Source organism: Salvelinus fontinalis, chromosome 37, assembly GCF_029448725.1.
Source record: "Salvelinus fontinalis isolate EN_2023a chromosome 37, ASM2944872v1, whole genome shotgun sequence".
Classification (NCBI taxonomy): domain Eukaryota; kingdom Metazoa; phylum Chordata; class Actinopteri; order Salmoniformes; family Salmonidae; genus Salvelinus; species Salvelinus fontinalis.
Genome location: NC_074701.1, coordinates 22,292,513 through 22,313,750, shown reverse-complemented (window position 1 = coordinate 22,313,750; position 21,238 = coordinate 22,292,513). Strand labels below are relative to the sequence as shown.

Here is a 21,238-nt window from a genome sequence, read left to right as displayed (position 1 = left end):
ATGATTTGAGACTTCCACTGGACCTTCTCCAAGTAAATGGTTAAATTAATGACTATCCAGGAGACAAGAAGTAATTGGCTCTACTTTCCAAACTGCTCTAGGTCATTTATTGTGTATGACAATGTCCAACAGATTGGGACTTTTGGAAGTTATAAAGGCCATGTTATTGGTAGACCATTAATCTCTACTTCCCAATCCGCAGGGTTCTATATTGCTGCTGTGTTTACAAGGCACTGAGATTATTCCTCACCACACTTTGGCCAACCACAATATATACACATTTTTATGAAAAGAACCACATTTCTTGATTCATTGTATCAACTAAAAGGCCAAATAACAAAGAAAATAAATGGGTACAATTGGGAAGAAAAATGGTCCCAGAAGAGAGGTCGTCTCCAAGGAGTAGAAGACCTTTACACTGGTTTCTTATGCAATGAACCATTGAGACTGTTGCATAATTTTGCATGTTTTCAAATGGTATTTTTCCTTATTGTCTTGTCAAGTATCTAGTGCGGAGGGAAAGAGAAATATCAATCTGTTAACATTGGCTTATATAATTTTAATGAAGTGATACACAGACTTTGATTTAGGTTCAAACAAACGCTGAATAGGAAAATAGTTTATCCTTTCAAATTACAATGGGGAAAATAGACCTGTACAATGGGGAAAATAGAGCCATGCGTTAACATCTGGAACAATTTACGTGACACCTCGCAATTTATGTGTCTTAATACCTATTAAGTAAAGGCTTGTATAACAGCCATATAACAATGGTGTTCTTTACGATCTCCTCAAAAATGATGTCCATGATATTTACGAGGAGAGTCTTGCTGTGCCTAGGATGAACGATAGATGCATTGTTTACTTATTCATTCATTTATTTATAGACCACCGTTGGTAGTGTTTGCCATGGAAGAAACCCGCTGAGCCCTAAAAAAGCACAACATAGTGCATTTTCCCTGATTTACCTTTGTACAGAAGATGCACCATCCTCATGCAAAATTATGCCTTGACAAGTCCTCAGAAGTTTATTTGGGATTTGTTTATGTGTGTGGCTGTTGACACAAGCGTCCATATTAAGGCTGATGTGTTGCTAGCTGCTGTTGTAAAATGTATGATACACACCTCCTAAGGCCATCCTGCTCAAACCGCTTCCAATGATAAAAATAACAAGTTTGAAGATGAGGTTGTTAAAAGTTTATTTTCTCCTTTATTTTGTATTTTAGGCTTATTTACCACCTCAATAGGGAAAGAATGCAAAATAGGCAACTCCCCACTGGGCACAGATGTCAATTCAACGTTTATTCCATGTTGGCTCAATGTAATTTCATTGAAATAATGTGGAAACAACGTGGATTTAACCAGTGTGTGCCCATTCACCCATTACTTCAAGTGCCACCATAGTGCCAGATGAAATGATGCACAGACGTGTTACCTTAACAGAGGGTTGTCTATTACTAGTATTTTCTAAAACTGTACGCTGAGATGGGAACTTTGTTCTGTTTTGTAGGTGATTCTAATGCTGACGAAGTACTTTGACTTCAGCCTTGGCAGTGTCACAGAGAGCTCTCTATGGAGGTAAGGAGGGGTTCAATTCATCTCGGTCTGGCTTCCGTGTTCATGTTCAGGACCAAGAGTTGCTCTTGATCATGTGACCATGGGCCCGAGTGATTGCCTATCACATGCTTAGGAAAATTGAATGACCCATTTGAATGTTGCATGTTGGTTATACAAGTGTATAAGAGACTGGGAAGCAGGGAGATAAGAAACAGAGACAGTACACTGGGAACATTGTGTTCAAATATTGCAAACTAGTGTTGTACTGTATGTTCCTGATGTAGCATATTAACCCTTCTGCTGTGTTCCGGTCGAATTGGACCGATTTACAAGTTTTCTCTCTGAAAAATGTAGTTCATTTAATCTGATTGTCATAAGGTTCCATGACTTTGTCCACTGTCACGATCGTTGAAATGAGTCGACCAAGGGGCATCGTGAATAGAGTCCCACATATTTTTAATAAACTGAAACTCACCAAAACAATAAAGCATAAACGAAACGTGAAGCTACAGGTGTGCACTCAGGCAACTCAATGTAGACAAGATCCCACGAATACCAATGGGGAAATGGCTACCTAAATATGATCCCCAATCAGAGACAACGATAAACAGCATATCAGGCCACCATAGAAATACAAAAAACACCTAGATGACCACCCAAGTCACTATCACGCCCCAACCAACACAGAGAACAAAACAGCTTACTATGGTCAGGGCGTGACATCCACACAGGGCATCTGAACATTTTGATGATTTTCATTCAATTTTGGGTGTTTTATTTGACTTTTGTACACCTGGGTTGTTCCCGGTCAAAAATGACCGGTCATTAGAAATGAATGGGTGAGACTACAATTAGTGTATAAAATTGAGTTCAGGCACATGCCCATTCATCAGATGGACACACTTCCTCTCCCAGACCCCAACATGCATTTGTGTTTGAGCACGCACCTCACTCCCCTTCTTGGCTTCCATGGCAACCCCCACCGGAACCTTTCCCCAATAGAATCTTTCCCCCACGGGAACCACACCTGTTGGCATTCTCACAAACAATGCAACATTGTTTCAATAATATAAAGAATTTTTCTAGCAGCTCTAGTATATAAAGCTTTTTTGAGGTCTTGATCACAATTCATTCTGTGGCAGCACAATGACCAAACGATATAATGTATGTGAGGCTCTTGATCATATCTTTGATCATGACACTGGTGAGAAGGAGAGTCCAAGTTGTATGAGCTCAGGTCAATGAGGCCTACAGGCCATAAATAGCAAGTAGAAGTTCAAAACTTGTAATGTTCACAAGAACTTAAGTTGATAAAAAGATCTAACACAACATTAGGTGATAATATATGTATTATTATGGATTTATAATCAGCTATAATGGGGCGGTCATTTTGGACCGGGAACACAGAACCAATTAATATGAAACGAACACAACAGGAGGGTTAAACTTGAAATATTTCTGACATCCAGAATATACCAGATGGCAATGTGAAATACACATGCTTCTGGAGTAGCTTTTCTAATATTATTACGTAACTGTCTCCAACTCCAACACAGTTGTTATCAAGCTTGGTTTTGAATGTTAGTGAGAAACAGGGTAGACATTTGTAATGTATATTGTGGTGTCAATGTTTTAGGACACATGTTTTAGATGAACTACAAATCATATAATTCCCTTGCGTAGTCTGTCATACATATATCCATGTTTATTATTATAATTGAACAATTCTCCATTCAACTAGCAAATTGCGTCGTTCCAGTTTCAATTTTCTGCTTGCCTGCGAAAGCCTAATGATACCGTCACTGTACTAAACCATAGGTATTATTATTGATATTGCTCTGTGCTCTCAGACACACGCTTTAACAGTAGAATAACTCATTTAGTTAATCCCCTAATTGAATTCTAGGTCAACAGACTATGGAACCACGTATGAGAAACTTGATGAAAAGGTCGGGCCAAAAACCATACTAAGCTACTTGTACGTGAGTCCGAATAACAAACGAAAGGTACGTCCTCATACATGTACCTTACCATAACCATATCTGTCATGTCCTTAAAACTCTTAACAATAGTAGAATTATCAAGTTTAATCATTACGAACATGAATGGATAATAATAATAATCTTTGCTAAATGTTGTGATTTATAAAACACATACATACATGCCTGTTAGATTTTGGAGCTAATATCAATCTTATTCATACTCTCTTGTGTGGCAGCATTTTTATTTGAATTACTACTAATATCATCTCCGTTTATATAAAATGGTTTGCACCCTCAGAATATACAGCAGACCTAATAGACAGCACACCATGCCTTTTGGATGCTGTCATAGCAGGAGGATAACTCTCCCTCCTCATCCCCTGACCTGTCCTCTCTCATCTCAGATCATGTTACTGACCGACCCTGAGGTGGAGAGCAGCCTGCTCATTAGCTTTGACGAGGGCGCATCCTATCAGAGGTACCACTTAGCCTTCGACATCCTCAGCCTCCTCTTCCACCCCGAGCAGGAGGACTGGATCCTGGCTTACAGCCACGACCAGAAGGTAAGAGTCTCCTGTCAATTAGAACTGAGGAGTGAGGAGGGGCGAGAAAGCACACACACAAATTGATTGATTGAGCCAAGGGTCTTGTTAATGTCAGTGAGTCTATTGACTTTAACAAGATGTTTACTTCAATGGTAGCTGTGTGCTCTACATGTATGCTTGTTCTTGTTCTTGCATTAGCATTACCTTCTCCCAGAGGGGAAAGCACCAATTTCTATTTTTACATACATTGAGTTGTTTGCTGTATTATACAGTGCAATAGTACTGTAGAAAATGATTGTATTGTAAAATAGTATGTGTGATGTGCTCTCAGATGATGTAGAAGTCTTATCATTATGAATTAGGCTGAACTCTAAAAAGAGTTGCCTGTTATAACAGGATGGATGACATGTCTTTCGAGAGCTTGGATAACAGCCCTACTCTGCCAAAAGAGGGAGCTCAATAGCATAATGCAAAGGGATTATACTGATGGTTAAGTGTGTCGCTGTCAATTAGGAACAAATCCTATGGAGGTAGAGAGGTACCACTGGGAGAAGCTGATCCAAACGAGCCTGTCATAATAGAAACTCTTTGAAAGTGTATTTCAAATATAAAGTACTATTTTCAAATCTTCTTTAAAGCTTCAACTGTACAGCACTCAACAAAAACATTCAAACAAAGTGCTCTAAATTGCAAAAAGGGGGGAAAACATGTCAATATAATTAACATTTTGTATGGGCCTCCATTAGACTTACATGACAGTCCCTAAAATAGAGGGAAAGAGAATTCTCCAGGTCTGACAGTTTCTTCATTTTAACTCTTAGTTTGAACTCTGGAATATTATTACATGTTTTCTCTTCAGATTTTCTCAAACTCTTGGATGTTCTTTTCTTTCAGCTCTACGTCTCTGTTGAATTTGGAAGACGATGGCAGCTCGTACATGACAGTGTGGTCCCCAACAGATTTTACTGGTGAGAGTATAAATCAGTCTTTTCCACCATCTTTGGACACATTCTTCAAGTAGTAGTACTACATTTTCATTAAAAGTACCATTCCTTCCTCTACTGACAGTATTCTGAACTGATAGCCTATCAGAATTGTCGTATTGAATTTAGTCTTCTGCCGGTAGCTGAGTTGAACTCAATACATGGCATATAGTATGTACAATTATGGTCCTGATGAACACATGAATAGTTTAAATAGATATTCTTACACTCTTTTATTAAGGTCCAACAGTTGTGCTTAAGAAATACTGTATTTAGTACTTGTCACTAATCTACATTATTTGCCATGACATACAGTAACTTAATGCAGTAGTCCCTGTTGCCAGATAACGATACTATGAATATGTGTAATCACAAAATAATTTATATTTAAAAGGGGGCAAGGGAGATCAATACTTATTGGGTGATCGGGCAGCTTTTAACATTTTGATAAATAATGCCATTAGGACAACGTCAACTCTTAAAGTGGATGAGTCAATTAAAATACATGAATTAGGTCATATTTCACATTTACTAATATTGGGCCAAAACTTGACTAAAACTTTTTTCACAAACTGTATCACTTGGGAACAAATGATGATCAAGTGCTTTTTAGCCCAAGACAGGAGCCAAAGAAAGATGTAGTGGAAGCAATGTATCATTGAAGTAAAGTCATTATTGGTCTCTTGTTCTGAACAGTTCATATATTTGCCCTAAGTTTTCCTGATGGAGTTGATAGCAGAGTAGAGCTGGATGCAATATTGAGTAACACATTAGCTTTTTAATTAGTTACAGGTATACGATGAATTGATACCAGTTTGCATGGAGGATTCTGTACAGGTTGTACTGTATGGATTATTTAGAAAATTGTAGCTTTCAATTCCATTCATCAAATGTAAAAAAAAATTAACAGAGTGTTATCCAATTGGTAGTTATAGTCTTGTTCCATCGCTGCAACTCCCGTACGGACTCGAGAGAGGTGAAGGTCGAGAGCCGTCTGTCCTCCGAAACACAACCCAGCCAAGCCGCACTGCTTCTTGACACAATGCCCGCTTAACCCGGAAGCCAGCTGCACCAATGTGTCGGAGGAAACACTGTACACCTGGCGACCTTGTCAGCGTGCATTGCGCCCGGCCCGCCACAGGAGTCGCTAGTGCGCGATGGGACAAGAACATCCCTGCTGGCCAAACCCTCCCCTAACCCGGATGACGGGCCAATTGTGCGCCGCCCTATGGGTCTCCCGGTCACGGCCGGCTGCGACAGACCCTGGACTCAAACCAGGATCTCTTGTGGCACAGCTAGTACCACTTGGGAGGCCCTCCTTTTTATATTATTGATGAAATGTTTGATTTAGAGGTTTACTTTAGATGGCTTGGGTTTACGTATCCATTCTATATTTCTTTGTTGTTTACAACTTCTATGATCCTGCTATTATTGCCATCAATTATAAAACTGTCATCTCTGAGGCAAACAAAGGTGTACACCCTCCTACCAAAGATATATCTGTTTTGTTTGTGGTATGAATATTACATTCAGGTAGGGCATGCATATTTCAGCAAGGAGAAAATACAGCTCATATCTTCAGTTCATTTAACTTTTCATATGTTTTGCTGCTCCACATAACTGCAGTTTATCTACTGTTAACAGTAGACTCGCATTGGCAGATTTACACCATCAACCTGTTAACAAGCCTTATAGATCACACAATGCAAGCATGTAGTCCATACAGTCCATAGTGGTAGAGGAACATATAAGGAACCTGTTTAAGAACATGGGGCTGCTGTTCTCCAATAGAAGAGGATGAAGTATTTGACAGAAAGTCCATTAAAATAGATGGAGCAGCAAGGCAATTACAGAGTGCTGAGGGAAGCAGAATGGGACCTTTTTTATTATGGCTCAGACACTGACACAGTATAGAAAATGAGGAGAAACCCATTTTCTTCCACAATAGCTGCTATTTATACAACAAGTGGTCACTCTTGTCACTCCGCACTTAACCGCTGCCTCCCAGTTGAGGCTCTATTGAAAAAGGATGAAATGGCTCTGAGGCACCTTCCCTCTGAATTACCCCACAGGCCAAGTGATTGACAGGGCCATGTTTACGGGAAATTTTTGTTGTCGCTGTTATTTTTTTCAGCCATTTCAAGCAGCTAGGTTCCCTATTATAATTTAATTGAATCAAAATGGAAATCCCAAATATTGTCATCCGTCAAATGTCTTCCGACATGACTTTGTCCTCTCAAGGAAGCTGACGTTTTAATAGAAAGGTAGAACTAGCTTGATTGAACAGAGGGGTTGACATTTGTAAATTAATATCTCTGTTCTGAGTTCTGTTTTTGATTAATTTCTCTGTCTCTCACTTTTTATGACTGTGAAGTGCTGTTTTTGTTCACAGGATCCTTTTGGAGTAGATGAGAACCAACAGAATGATTATTCATGTTTCCCATACAGTTTGATGTCAGCGTGCCTTTCTTCATCTTGTTTTAACTGATTATTTATTTAGGCACACCTATGCTCTTCAATGAACCGATCATATCTAGATCATGAGCTAAATGTACATGTCATTGATGAAAATGTTGAGATTCTATCATAAATTAACTGATACTATTATAAATCCAAACATAAGGTATTACCATATAATGCACATATCTTATTTGAAAGAAAATTCTAACTTGCAATGTTCCTCAGTTGTCTCTCCTCTCCCCACAGGTCAAAACTGGGTTTGGACAAAGAACCAGGAGTGATTCACTTGGAGACAAGTGTTTCTGACAGACGTGAGTCATCATCATATCTAGGACATCACATTCAGGGATTTTATTATTAGGAATCTAGGGATCATTTACACACACAAGTGACATCTTCCATCTGCGAAACAGCCTTTACAGGGTGCAAAATTGCAGAGACCTTACATATAATCATCGTATTTCAAACAGACAGGAGGAAACTTAACACAAAATGAGTTTGGAATACTGCAGCATACATTTGCAGGTATTGTTTTCAGAAGGGAATAGAATACCAAAAAACAAAGCATAAAACCCGCTTATCTATATTTACACTTACACTTATCAAATTAAATCAAAATGTATTTGTCACATGCACCGAATACTTACAAGTCCTTAACCAACAATGCAGTTCAAGAAATAGAGGTAAGACAATATTTACAAATAAAGTAAAGTAAAAAATTAAATATGAAGTAACATAATAAAATAACGAGGCTATATACAGGCGGTACCGGTACTGAGTCAATGTGTGGGGGTACAGGTTAGTTGAGGTAATTTGTACATATAGGTAGGGGTAAAGTGACATATGCATAGATAATAAACAGCAGTAGCAGCAGTATTTACTTACAAGGGGGTGCAAAGCCCTAAGCAGTCCTCTTTTATACAATAGTAGTCATCATGTTGAGAGGAAACTGATCTTCAAGTACACATAACTCTCACCCATGCAAATTGGAACTCTCACCCATGCAAATTGGAACTCTCACCCATGCAAATTGGCTGGATCTAGACACACTCACTACTTTACAATTAAGTTTATTAATTTACTAAGGGGCAGTTGGTCTGACTGGGCTCTTAAGTTGGATGGAGTGTTTAGAATGTCTGTTCCATAAGGGCTCCAGTGTTAATGTCTTGTCCCTGTGGAGAATGGCTCATTTGGCTAGAGCTAACACAGAGGGACACATTCCATCTCTGTTAATAGTGGAAATAGAAATTGGCCTCCCTGCTCTTCTGCTTTCTACTATCAATGGCATTAAATGCTAGTCTCTGATTGAATAGTCACAGAGCACTTATTTTCTCCTGTTACATTGTAGCAATTATTTAACTTGTGTTATAGGATCCCAGTATATAACATGTAGGCTGCAGAACTGCACAGAGGCCAACAAAGGCAGGCCTTTCCCTGGGTTTATCAGCCCGGATTCCCTGGTGGTTCAGGACCAGTATGTATTCATTCAGGTGGGAATTTCAAATGTTTCTGAGGTAATAAAAAGGCACTACAACTGTTGTGTGAAATACTATCTTAATGTACAGTAACCTTGTAAGGAATAATGACCATAAATCAACAGAGAATGGTATAAAAACTTAAAACTAAGACTGTTACATAATTAGTAGTCTGTCAGCCCAATTTACAGTGATTTACTGTAATACTTTTGTTTCTCTAGGTACCAATGGGTGGCCGGCCTGTCCATTATGTGTCATACAAAAGAAATGCTTTCTTCCCCATGAAGCTGCCTAAGTACACATTTCCAAAGGTGGGTATTACTTGTATTACTACTATCCTGTTATGAATCCAGTGAGCAACAGTTTCTTACCCTTTTGAACAGTTTTGATATCACAACACTGATAAAAAATGTTGTTGCTTTTCCTGCTTTCCTAAGGCCAACTTTAATGAAATAATCAGAAAAACATTTAATAGAAAGTATATATACACAGAAAGAAAATATAATGCAACATGTAATGTGTTGGTCCCTTGTTTCATGAGCTAAAATAAAAAATCCCAGGAATGTTCCATACGCACAAAAAGCGTTTTTCTCAAAAATGTGGTGCTCAAATTTGGTTACATCCCTGTTAGTGAGCATTTCTCCTTTGCCCAGATAATCCATCCACCTGACAGGTGTGGCAAATCAAGAAGCTGAATGAACAGCATGATCATCACACAGATGCACCTTGTGCTGGGGACAATAAAAAGCCACTCTAAAATGTGCACACAACACAACGCTACAGATGTTTTGAGGGAACGTGCAATTGGCATGATGACTGCAGAAATGTCCACCAGAGTTGTTGCCAGAGAATTGAATGTTCGTTTCTCTACCATAAGCCACCTCTAACATCATATAAAAAAAAATAATCATTATGTCCAACCAGCCTTACAACCACAGACCATGTGTATGGCGTCGTGTCGGTGAGCGGTTTGCTGATGTCAACGTTGTGAACAGAGTGCCCCATAGGGCGGTGCGGTTATTGAATGTGCAGGCATAAGCTATAGACAGTGAACTCAGTTGCGTTTTATCCATGGTAATTTCAATGAAACATGAGGCCCGTTGTCGTGCCATTCATCTGCCGCTATCACCTCATGTTTCAGCATGATGATGCACGGCCCCATGTCGCAAGGATATGTACACAATTCCTGGAAGATGATAATGTCCGTGTTCTTCCATGGCCTGCTTACTCACCAGACATGCCACCCATTGAGCATGTTTGGGTAGTCTGGATCGACGTGTAAGACACACAGGGTGTTGCAGTTCCCACCAATATCCAGCAACTTCGAACAGCCATTGAAGAGGAGTGGGACAACATTCCACAAGGCCACAATCAACAGCCTGATCTATGTGAAGGAGATGTGTTGTGCTGCATGAGGCAAATGGTGGTCACACCAGATACTGACTGATTTTCTCATCCATGCCCCTACCTGTTTTTTAAGGTATCTGTGACCAGCAGATGCATATCTGTATTCCCAGTCATGTGAAATCCATGGATTAGTGCCTAATTAATTAATTAAAATTAAATGAGATCCTTATATGAACTTTTAACTCATTAAAATCTTTTAAATGGTTGCATGTTGTATTTATATTTTCGCTTCATTTTCTTAGTACAAAACATTAAGAACATAGACTGACCAGGTGAAAGCAATGATCCCTTACTGATGTCACTTGTTAAATCCATTTCAATCAGTGAAAATTAAGGGTAGGGTTGGGGAGAATTGAAGGACCATGAATGTAATAAGAAACCTTAGGTGCTGACTTAAGGCCTGTAGCATCCACTATATATAATAAAAAATAGCCTTACACCATACATGAGTAATACTAATAAACGGCTAATCGCTAACAGTCATAACAAAAAGCTCATGCATTCTAATGCTAACGGTAGTGCTGATGCTAGCGGGAGCGCGAGTTAGCTAACAACTAGCTAACAACTCAACACACAGTAATTATGCACAATAGACCAAAAAACGTAGCTCCACATAATATGACAGATGCACGCACAATAAACATCAGACATACAGGTATCCTGTCCACAGGAGGAAAAGTTCAGCAGGAGGGAAACTGTGGAAGAGCTCATCAGATTAGGGAAAGCATGTTTCTGATCACACAGCATGCTGAGGTCAAAGACTAACTGAATCTGAAGTCCTGGGAACCAAGGCTATTGATAGGCTGAACGAGATGTGGTGATACGTTTTTGGCGTGACCTTGACCAATAAGAAATTAACAAAACTGGGGGTCGTCTGAATAGGAGATTAAATTGACCGACTAGAACTAACTTGAAGGGACGGCTATAATCAGCCGATTGAAACTGACCATTTTAACATTCAGTATAGATGAAGGGGAGGAGACAGATTAAAATAGGATTTTTAAGCCTTGAGACAATTGAGATATGGATTGTGAATGTGTGCCATTTGGAGGGTGAATGCGCAAGACAAAATATTGACGTGCCTTTTAAAGGGGTATGGTAGTAGGTGCCAGATGCACCGGTTTGTGTCAAGAACTGCAACACTGCTGGATTTTTCACGCACATCAGTTTCCTGTGTGTATCAAGAATGGTCCACCACCCAAAGGACATCCAGCCAACTTGGCACAACTGTGGGAAGCATTGGAGTCAACATGGGCCAGTATCCCTGTGGAACACTTTCAACACCTCTATGCTCTGAAGAATTGAGGCTGTTCAGAGGGCAAAAGGGGGGTTGCAACTCAATACTAGAAGGATTTTCCTAATGTTTAGTATACTCAGTGTGTAGAGAGAGAGAGAGAGAGAGAGAGAGAGAGAGAGAGAGAGAGAGAGAGAGAGAGAGAGAGAGAGAGAGAGAGAGAGAGAGAGAGGAGAGAGAGAGAGAGAGAGAGAGAGAGAGAGAGAGAGAGAGAGAGGAGCGAGAGAGAGAGAGAGAGAGAGAGAGAGAGAGAGAGAGAGAGAGAGAGAGAGAGAGAGAGAGAGAGAGAGAGAGAGAGAGAGAGAGAGAGAGAGAGAGAGAGAGAGGAAGAGGAGAGAGAGGAGAGAGCAGAGAGGAGAGGCAGCCGGACGAGAGAGAGAGAGAGAGAGAGAGAGAGAATCAGTCAAAAGTTTGGACACACCTACTCATTCAAGGGTTTTTCTTTATTTTTACTATTTTCTACATTGTATAATATTACTGAAGACATCAACTATCATGTAGTAAACAAATATATTTTAGATTCTTCAAAAAGTAGCCACCTTTTGCCTTGATGACAGCTTTGCACACTCTTGGCATTCCCTCAACCAGTCTTGAAGGAGTTCCCACATATTCTGATCACTTGTTGGCTGCTTGTCCTTCCCTCTGCAGTCCAACTCATCCCAAACCATCTCAATTGGAGGTTGACTGATTGTGGAAGGCAGGTCATCTGATGCAGCACTCCATCACTCTCCTTCTTGGTCAAATAGTCATTACTCAGTTTGGCCAGGCGGCCAGCTCTAGGAAGAGCCTCGGTGGTTCCAAACTTCTTCCATTTAAGAACGATGGAGGCCACTGTATTCTTGGGGACCTTCAATGCTGCAGAAATGTTTTGGTACCCTTCCCCAGATCTGTGCCTCGACACAATCCTGTCTCGGAGCTCTACGGACAATTCCTTCGATCTCATGGCTTGGTTTTTGCTCTGCCATTCATTGTCAACTGTGGGACCTTACATAGACAGGTGTGTGCCTTTCCAAATCATGTCCAATCAAATGAATTTACCACAGGTGGACCACAGGTGGACTCATCTCAAGGATGGTCAATGGAAACAGGATGCACCTGAGCTCAATTTAAAGTCTCATAGCAAAGGGTCTGAATACTTATGTAAATAAGGTATTTCTGTTTTTTTCTGTCTATAAACCTGTTTTCGCTTTGTCATGTTGAAAATGTAGTGGTAATTTTTCATTCAGTACAGAAATGTGCAGGTGGCTTAACTTACCCTGTCCCGCAGCTCAACTTATCCCGTAACCAGGGTAAGTTGTGCCAAGAGACCACTTTTTCTGGACAAGCTATGTTTTCAAAACTGTAATGTTCACATGAATTCTGATTATTTCCAGCGATACATAACATCCTGAAATATACAGTACCAGTCAAAAGTTTGCCTACATTGGAATATTGAAGACGTCAAAACTATGACATAACACATACGGAATCATGTAGTAACCAAAAAGTGTTAAACAAATCAAAATATATGTTATATTTGAGATTCTTCTAAGTAGCCACCTTTTGCCTTGATGACAGATTTGCACACTCTTGGCATTCTCTCAACCAGCTTCATGAGGGAGTCACCTGGAATGCATTTCAATTAACAGTTGTGCCTTGTTAAAAGTTCATTTGTGGAATTTATTTAGTTCTTAATGCGTTTGAGCCAATCAGTTGTGTTGTGACAAGGTAACGGTGGTATACACAAGACATCCCTATTTGGTAAAAGACCAAGTCCATAGAATAGCTCAAATAAGGAAAGAGAAATGACAGTCCATCACTTTAAGACATGAAGGTCTATCAATACGGAACATTTCAAGAACTTTGAAAGTTTCTTTAAGTGCAGTCGCAAAAACCATCAGGCGCTGTGATGAAACTGACTTTTATGAGGACTGCAACAGGAAAGGAAGACCCAGAGTTACCTCTGCTGCAGAGGATACGTTCATTAGAGTTATCTGCACCTGAGATTACAGCCCAAATAAATGCTTCACAGAGTTCAAGTAACAGACACATCTCAACATAAACTGTTCAGAGGAGACTGCGTGAATGAGGCCTTCATGGTCGATTTGCTGCAAAAAAAACACTACTAAAGGACACCAGTGATAATAAGAGACTTGCTTGGGCCAAGAAACACTAGCAATTGACATTAGACCGGTGGAAATCTGTCCTTTTGAGATTTTTGGTTCCACAGAGTAGGTGAATGGATGATCTCTGCATGTGTGGTTCCCACCGTGAAGCATGGAGGAGGAGGAGGTGTGATGGTGTGGGGGTGCTTTGCTCGTGACACTGTCAGTGATTTATTTAGAATTCAAGGCATACTTAACCGGTATGGCTCCCACAGCACTCTGCAGCGATACGCCATCCAATCTAGTTTGACCGAGAATGAGAGTGATGGAGTGCTCCATCAGATGACTTGGCCACCACAATTACCCAAACTCAACCCAATTGAGATGGTTTGGGATGAGTTGGACCACGGAGTGAAGGAAAAGCATCCAACAAGTGCTTAACATATGTGGGAACTCCTTCAAGACGTATACTGTATACTGTACGTCCTTCGTAAACATTTTTATTTATTTTATTTCACCTTTATTTAACCAGGTAGGCAAGTTGAGAATCAAATCAAATCAAATTTATTCATATAGCCCTTCTTACATCAGCTGATATCTCAAAGTGCTGTATAGAAACCCAGCCTAAAACCCCAAACAGCAAGCAATGCAGGTTTAGAAGCACGGTGGCTAGGAAAAACTCCCTAGAAAGGCCAAAACCTAGGAAGAAACCTAGAGAGGAACCAGGCTATGAGGGGTGGCCAGTCCTCTTCTAGCTGTGCCGGGTGGAGATTAAAACAGAACATGGAAAAGATGTTCAAATGTTCATAAATAAACAGCATGGTCAAATAATAATAATCACAGTAGTTGTCGAGGGTGCAACAAGTCAGCACATCAGGAGTAAATGTCTGTTGACTTTTCATAGCCGTTCATTAAGAGTATCTCTACCGCTCCTGCTGTCTCTAGAGAGTTGAAAACAGCAGGTCTGGGACAGGTAGCATGTCCGGTGAACAGGTCAGGGTTCCATAGCCGCAGGCAGAACAGTTGAAACTGGAGCAGCAGCACGACCAGGTGGATTGGGGACAGCAAGGAGTCATCATGCCAGGTAGTCCTGAGGCATGGTCCTAGGGCTCAGGTCCTCCGAGAGAAAAAAAGCAAGATAGAGAGAAAGAGAGAATTAGAGAGAGCATACTTAAATTCACACAGGACACCAGATAAGACAGGAGAAGTACTCCAGATATAACAGACTGACCCTAGCCCCCTGACACATAAACTACTGCAGCATAAATACTGGAGGCTGAGACAGGAGGGGTCAGGAGACACTGTGGCCCCATCCGATGATACCCCCGGACAGGGCCAAACAGGCAGGATATAACCCCACCCACTTTGCCAAAGCACAGACCCCACACCACTAGAGGGATATCTTCAACCACCAACTTACCATCCTGAGACAAGGCCGAGTATAGCCCACAAAGATCTCTGCCACAGTACAACCCAAGGGGGGCGCCAACCCAGACAGGAAGACCACGTCAGTGACTAAACCCACTCAAGTGACGCACCCCTCCTAGGGATGGCATGGAAGAGCACCAGTAAGCCAGTGACTCAGCACCTGTAATAAGTTTAGAGGCAGAGAATCCCAGTGGAGAGAGGGGAACCGCCCAGGCAGAGACAGCAAGGGTGGTTCGTTGCTCCAGAGCCTTTCCGTTCACCTTCACACTCCTGGGCCAGACTACACTCGATCATATGACCCACTGAAGAGATGAGTCTTCAGTAACGACTTAAAGGTTGAGACCGAGTCTGCGTCTCTCACATGGGTAGGCAGACCATTCCATAAAAATGGAGTTCTATAGGAGAAATCTGTCACGTCCTGACCATAGTGCTTATGTGTTTTGCTTGTTTTAGTGTTGGTCAGGACGTGAGCTGGGTGGGCATTCTATGTTGTGTGTCTAGTTTGTCTGTTTCTGTGTTCAGCCTAATATGGTTCTCAATCAGATGCAGCTGTCAATCGTTGTCCCTGATTGAGAATTAAATATAGGTGGCTTGTTTTGTTGGGATTTTGTGAGTGGTTGTTTCCTGTGTCAGTGTTTGTGCCACACGGGACTGTGACGGTTGGTTCGTTTGTTGTTTTGTATTTTGTCTAGTTTTCGTGTTATTAAATCATGGAAACTTACCACGCTGTACATTGGTCTTCCGATCCTTCTCGCCTCTCCTCGTCCGATGAGGAGGATGACTTAGACTGCCGTTACAGAACCACCCACCAAACCCGGACCAAGCAGCGTGGCAACGGGCAGCAGCGACAGCAGCAGCGGTACCAGGAGGAATGGACATGGGAGGAAATTCTAGACGGTGAAGGACCCTGGGCAGAGCCAGAAGAGTGTCGCCGCCCCAAAGCGGAGCTGTAGGCAGCAAAAGCGGAGAGGCGGCATTATGAGGCGCTAGCAAGGCAGAGCGGCTGGAAGCCCGAGAGGCTCACCCAAAAATGTATGGGGGGGGGGCCTAAAGGGGAGTGTGGCGAAGTCAGGTAGGAGACCTGCGCCAACTTCCCGGGCTTACCGTGGAGAGCGAGAGTACGGGCAGACACCGTGTTTTGCGGGAGAGCGCACGGAGTCTCCTGTACGTGTGCTTAGCCCGGTGCGGTACATTCCAGCTCCACGTATCGGCCGGGCTAGAGTGGGCATCGAGCCAGGTACCATGAAGCCGGCTCAACGCGTCTGGTCTCCAGTGCGTCTCCTCGGGCCGGCATACATGACACCAGCCTTACGCATGGTGTCACCGGGTCACCAACACAGCCCAGTGCGGGTTATTCCACCTCCCCGCACTGGTCGGGCTACGGGGAGCATTCAACCAGGTAAGGTTAGGCAGGCTCGGTGCTCAAGGGAGCCAGTATGCCTGCACGGTCCGATATATCCGGCGCCACCTTCCCGCCCCAGCCCAGTACCACCAGTGCCTACACCACGCACCAGGCTTCCTGTGCGTCTCCAGAACTCTGTTCCTCCTCCACGCACTCTCCCTATGGTGCGTGTCTCCAACCCAGTACCTCCAGTGCCGGTACCATGCCCAGCGCCGTCTGAGCTGCCTGCCTGCCCAGCGCCGTCTGAGCTGCCTGCCTGCCCAGCGCCGTCTGAGCCATCCGTCTGCCCAGCGCCGTCTGAGCCATCCGTCTGCCCAGCGCCGTCCGAGCCACCCGTCTGTCCCGAGCCGTCAGAGCCGCCCGTCTGTCCCGAGCCGTCAGAGCCGCCCGTCTGTCCCGAGCCGTCAGAGCCGCCCGTCTGTCCCGAGCCTTCAGAGCCGCCCGTTTGTCCCGAGCCGTCAGAGCCGCCCGTCAGTCAGGAGCCGCTAGAATCGTCCGTCAGTCAGGAGCCGCCAGAGCCGCCAGCCAGTCAGGAGCTGCCAGAGCCGCCAGCCAGTCAGGAGCTGCCAGAGCCACCAGCCAGTCAGGAGCTGTCAGAGCTGCCTGCCAGTCCTGAGCTACCTCTCTGTCCTGAGCTACCTCTCTGTCCTGAGCTATCTCTCTGTCCTGAGCTACCTCTCTGTCCTGAGCTACCTCTCTGTCCTGAGCTACCTCTCTGTCCTGAGCTACCTCTCTGTCCTGAGCTACCTCTCTGTCTAGGGGGGACTTTTGTGAAGGTTCCTAGACCAGGGTCGGGGGCGAGGGTTGCCACTCAAAGGACGCTAAGGAGGGGGACAAAGACAATGGTGGAGTGGTGGCCTCGTCCTGCGCCGGAGCCGCCACCGCGGACAGATGCCCACCCAGACCCTCCCCTTGAGTTTTAGGGGTGCGTTCGGAGTCCGCACCTCAGGAGGGGGGTACTGTCACGTCCTGACCATAGTGCTTATGTGTTTTGCTTGTTTTAGTGTTGGTCAGGACGTGAGCTGGGTGGGCATTCTATGTTGTGTGTCTAGTTTGTCTGTTTCTGTGTTTAGCCTAATATGGTTCTCAATCAGAGGCAGCTGTCAACCGTTGTCCCTGATTGAGAATCATATATAGGTGGCTTGTTTTGTGTTGGGATTTTGTGGGTGGTTGTTTCCTGTGTCAGTGTTTGTGCCACACGGGACTGTGACGGTAGGTTTGTTTGTTGTTTTGTATTTTGTCTAGTTTTCGTGTTATTAAATCATGGAAACTTACCACGCTGTACATTGGTCTTCCGATCCTTCTCGCCTCTCCTCGTCCGATGAGGAGGACGACTTAGACTGCCGTTACAGAAAGCCCTGCCTCCAGCTGTTTGCTTTGAAATTCTAGGGACAATTAGGAGGCCTGCGTCTTGTGACCGTAGCGTACGTGTAGGTATGTACGGCAGAACCAAATCGGAAAGATAGGTAGGAGCACGCCCATGTAATGCTTTGTATGTTAGCAGTAAAACCTTGAAATCAGCCCTTGCCTTAACAGGAAGCCAGTGTAGGGAGGCTAGCACTGGAGTAATATGATACATTTTTTTAGTTCTAGTCAGGATTCTAGCAGCCGTATTTAGCACTAACTGAAGTTTATTTAGTGCTTTATCCGGGTAGCCGGAAAGTAGAGCATTGCAGTAGTCTAACCTAGAAGTAACAAAGCATGGATTAATTTTTCTGCATCATTTTTGGACAGAAAGTTTCTGATTTTTGCAATGTTACGTAGATGGAAAAAGCTGTCCTTGAAACAGTCTTGATATGTTCATCAAAAGAGAGATCAGGGTCCAGAGTAACGCCGAAGTCCTTCACAGTTTTATTTGAGACGACTGTACAACCATCAAGATTAATTGTCAGATTCAACAGAAGATCTCTTTGTTTCTTGGGACCTAGAACAAGCATCTCTGTTTGTCCAAGTTTAAAAGTAGAAAGTTTGCAGCCATCCACTTCCTTATGTCTGAAACACAGGCTTCTAGAGGGCAATTTTGGGGCCTCACCATGTTTCATTGAATTGTACAGCTGTGTGTCATCCGCTTAGCAGTGAAAGTTAACATTATGTTTTCGAATGACATCACCAAGAGGTAAAATATATAGTGAAAACAATAGTGGTCCTAAAACGGAACCTTGAAGAACAGACCGAAATTTACAGTTGATTTTTCAGAGGACAAACCATTCACAGAGACAAACTGATATCTTTCCGACAGATAAGATCTAAACCAGGCCAGAACTTGTCCGTGTAGACCAATTTGGGTTTCCAATCTCTCCAAAAGAATGTGGTGATCGATGGTATCAAAAGCAGCACTAAGGTCTAGGAGCACGAGGACAGATGCAGAGCCTCGGTCTGACGCCATTAAAAGGTAATTTACCATCTTCACAAGTGCAGTCTCAGTGCTATGATGGGGTCTAAAACCAGACTGAAGCATTTCGTATACATTGTTTGTCTTTAGGAAGGCAGTGAGTTGCTGTGCAGCAGCTTTTTCAATTTTTTTTGAGAGGAATGGAAGATTCGATATAGGCCGATAGTTTTTTAATATTTTCTGGGTCAAGGTTTGGCTTTTTCAAGAGAGGCTTTATTACTGCCACTTTTAGTGAGTTTGGTACACATCCGGTGGATAGAGAGCCATTTATCATGTTCAACATAGGAGGGCCAAGCACAGGAAGCAGCTCTTTCAGTAGTTTAGTTGGAATAGGGTCCAGTATGCAGCTTGAAGGTTTAGAGGCCATGATTATTTTCATCATTGTGTCAAGAGATATAGTACTAAAACACTTGAGTGTCTCTCTTGATCCTAGGTCCTGGCAGAGTTGTGCAGACTCAGGACAACTGAGCTTTGGAGGAATACGCAGATTTAAAGAGGAGTCCGTAATTTGCTTTCTAATGATTGCGACCTGGCCAAGATAAAGCAAAGCAATTCGACACATACAACAACACAGAGTTACACATGGAGTAAAACAAACATACAGTCAATAATACAGTAGAAAAATAAGTCTATATACAATGTGAGCAAATGAGGTGAGATAAGGGAGGTAAAGGCAAAAAAAGGCCATGGTGGCGAAGTAAATACAATATAGCAAGTAAAACACTAGAATGGTAGATTTGCAGTGGAAGAATGTGCAAAGTAGAAATAGAAATAATGGGGTGCAAAAATAAATAAATACAGTCGGGGAAGAGGTCGTTGATTGGGCTAAATTATAGATGGGCTATGCACAGGTGCAGTAATCTGTGAGCTGCTCTGACAGCTGGTGCTTAAAGCTAGTGAGGGAGATAAGTGTTTCGAGTTTCAGACATTTTTATAGTTTGTTCCAGTCATTGGCAGCAGAGAACTGGAAGGAGAGGTGGCCAAAGGAGGAATTGGCTTTGGGGGTGACCAGAGAGATATACCTGCTGGAGCGCGTGCTACAGGTGGGTGCTGCTATGGTGACCAGCGAGCTGAGATAAGGGGGGACTTTACCTAGCAGGGTCTTGTAGATGACCTGGAGCCAGTGGGTTTGGTGACGAGTATGAAGCGAGGGCCAGCCAACGGGAGCGTACAGGTCGCAGTGGTGGGTAGTATATGGGGTTTTGGTGACAAAACGGATGGCACTGTGATAGACTGCATCCAATTTATTGAGTAGGGAATTGGAGGCTATTTTGTAAATGACAACGCCAAAGTCGAGGATCGGTAGGATGGTCAGTTTTACGAGGGTATGTTTGGCAGCATGAGTGAAGGATGCTTTGTTGCGAAATAGGAAGCCAATTCTAGATTTAACTTTGGATTGGAGATGTTTGATGTGAGTCTGGAAGGAGAGTTTACAGTCTAACCAGACATCTAGGTACATATACATATACATATACTCATTCTTATGTATATACTGTATTGTATTCTATACTACACCATTGACTGTTAAACAGCCATCTCCAGCACGTCAGAGGCTGCTGCCTGTAGACATAGATTAGGAATCACTGGACACTTTAAGGAAATTTAACACTCGCCACTTTAATAATGTATCTTGCATTACTCATCTCATATGTGTAAACTGTACTCTATACTATTCTACGGTATCTTAGTCACTTTAATTGTTTGTAAATATTGCATCACTCAATCAATCAATCAATCAATCAAATGTATTTATAAAGCTCTTTTTACATCAGCCAATGTCACAAAGTGTTGTACAGAAATCCAGCCTAAAACCCCAAACAGCAAGCAATGCAGATGAAGAAGCATAGTGGCTAGGAAAAACTTCCTAGAAAGGCCAGAACCTAGGAAGAAACCTAGAGAAGAACCAGGTTTTGAGGAGTGGCCAGTCTGGCTGTGCCGGCTGGAGATTATAACAGAATATGGCTAATCACCCATCTCATTTAAACTCAGCAAAAAAAGAAACAACCCTTTTTCAGGACCCTGTCTTTCAAAGATGATTCGTAAAAATCCAAATAACTTCACAGATCTTCATTGTAAAGTGTTTAAACACTGTTTCCCATGCTTGTTCAATGAACCATAAACAATTTATGAACATGCACCTGTGGAACGGTCGTTAAAACACTAACAGCTTACAGACGGTAGGCAATTAAGGTCACAGTTATGAAAACTTAGGACACTAAAGAGGCCTTT

General features: G+C 42.6%; 1 protein-coding gene across 3 annotated transcripts in view; it reads left to right on the top strand.

Moving 5' to 3' along the window:
* Positions 1–21,238, top strand: part of LOC129836367 (VPS10 domain-containing receptor SorCS1-like) — a 54,385-nt gene that overhangs the window by 7,742 nt on the left and 25,405 nt on the right. For all 3 annotated transcript variants that reach the window (XM_055902428.1, XM_055902427.1, XM_055902429.1), the window contains exons 2-8: positions 1,511–1,578; positions 3,464–3,563; positions 3,944–4,102; positions 4,979–5,052; positions 7,774–7,838; positions 8,899–9,017; positions 9,224–9,313. In XM_055902428.1, the coding sequence (XP_055758403.1) occupies positions 1,511–1,578; positions 3,464–3,563; positions 3,944–4,102; positions 4,979–5,052; positions 7,774–7,838; positions 8,899–9,017; positions 9,224–9,313 (675 nt within the window). The remainder of the gene's footprint in view (positions 1–1,510; positions 1,579–3,463; positions 3,564–3,943; positions 4,103–4,978; positions 5,053–7,773; positions 7,839–8,898; positions 9,018–9,223; positions 9,314–21,238) is intronic.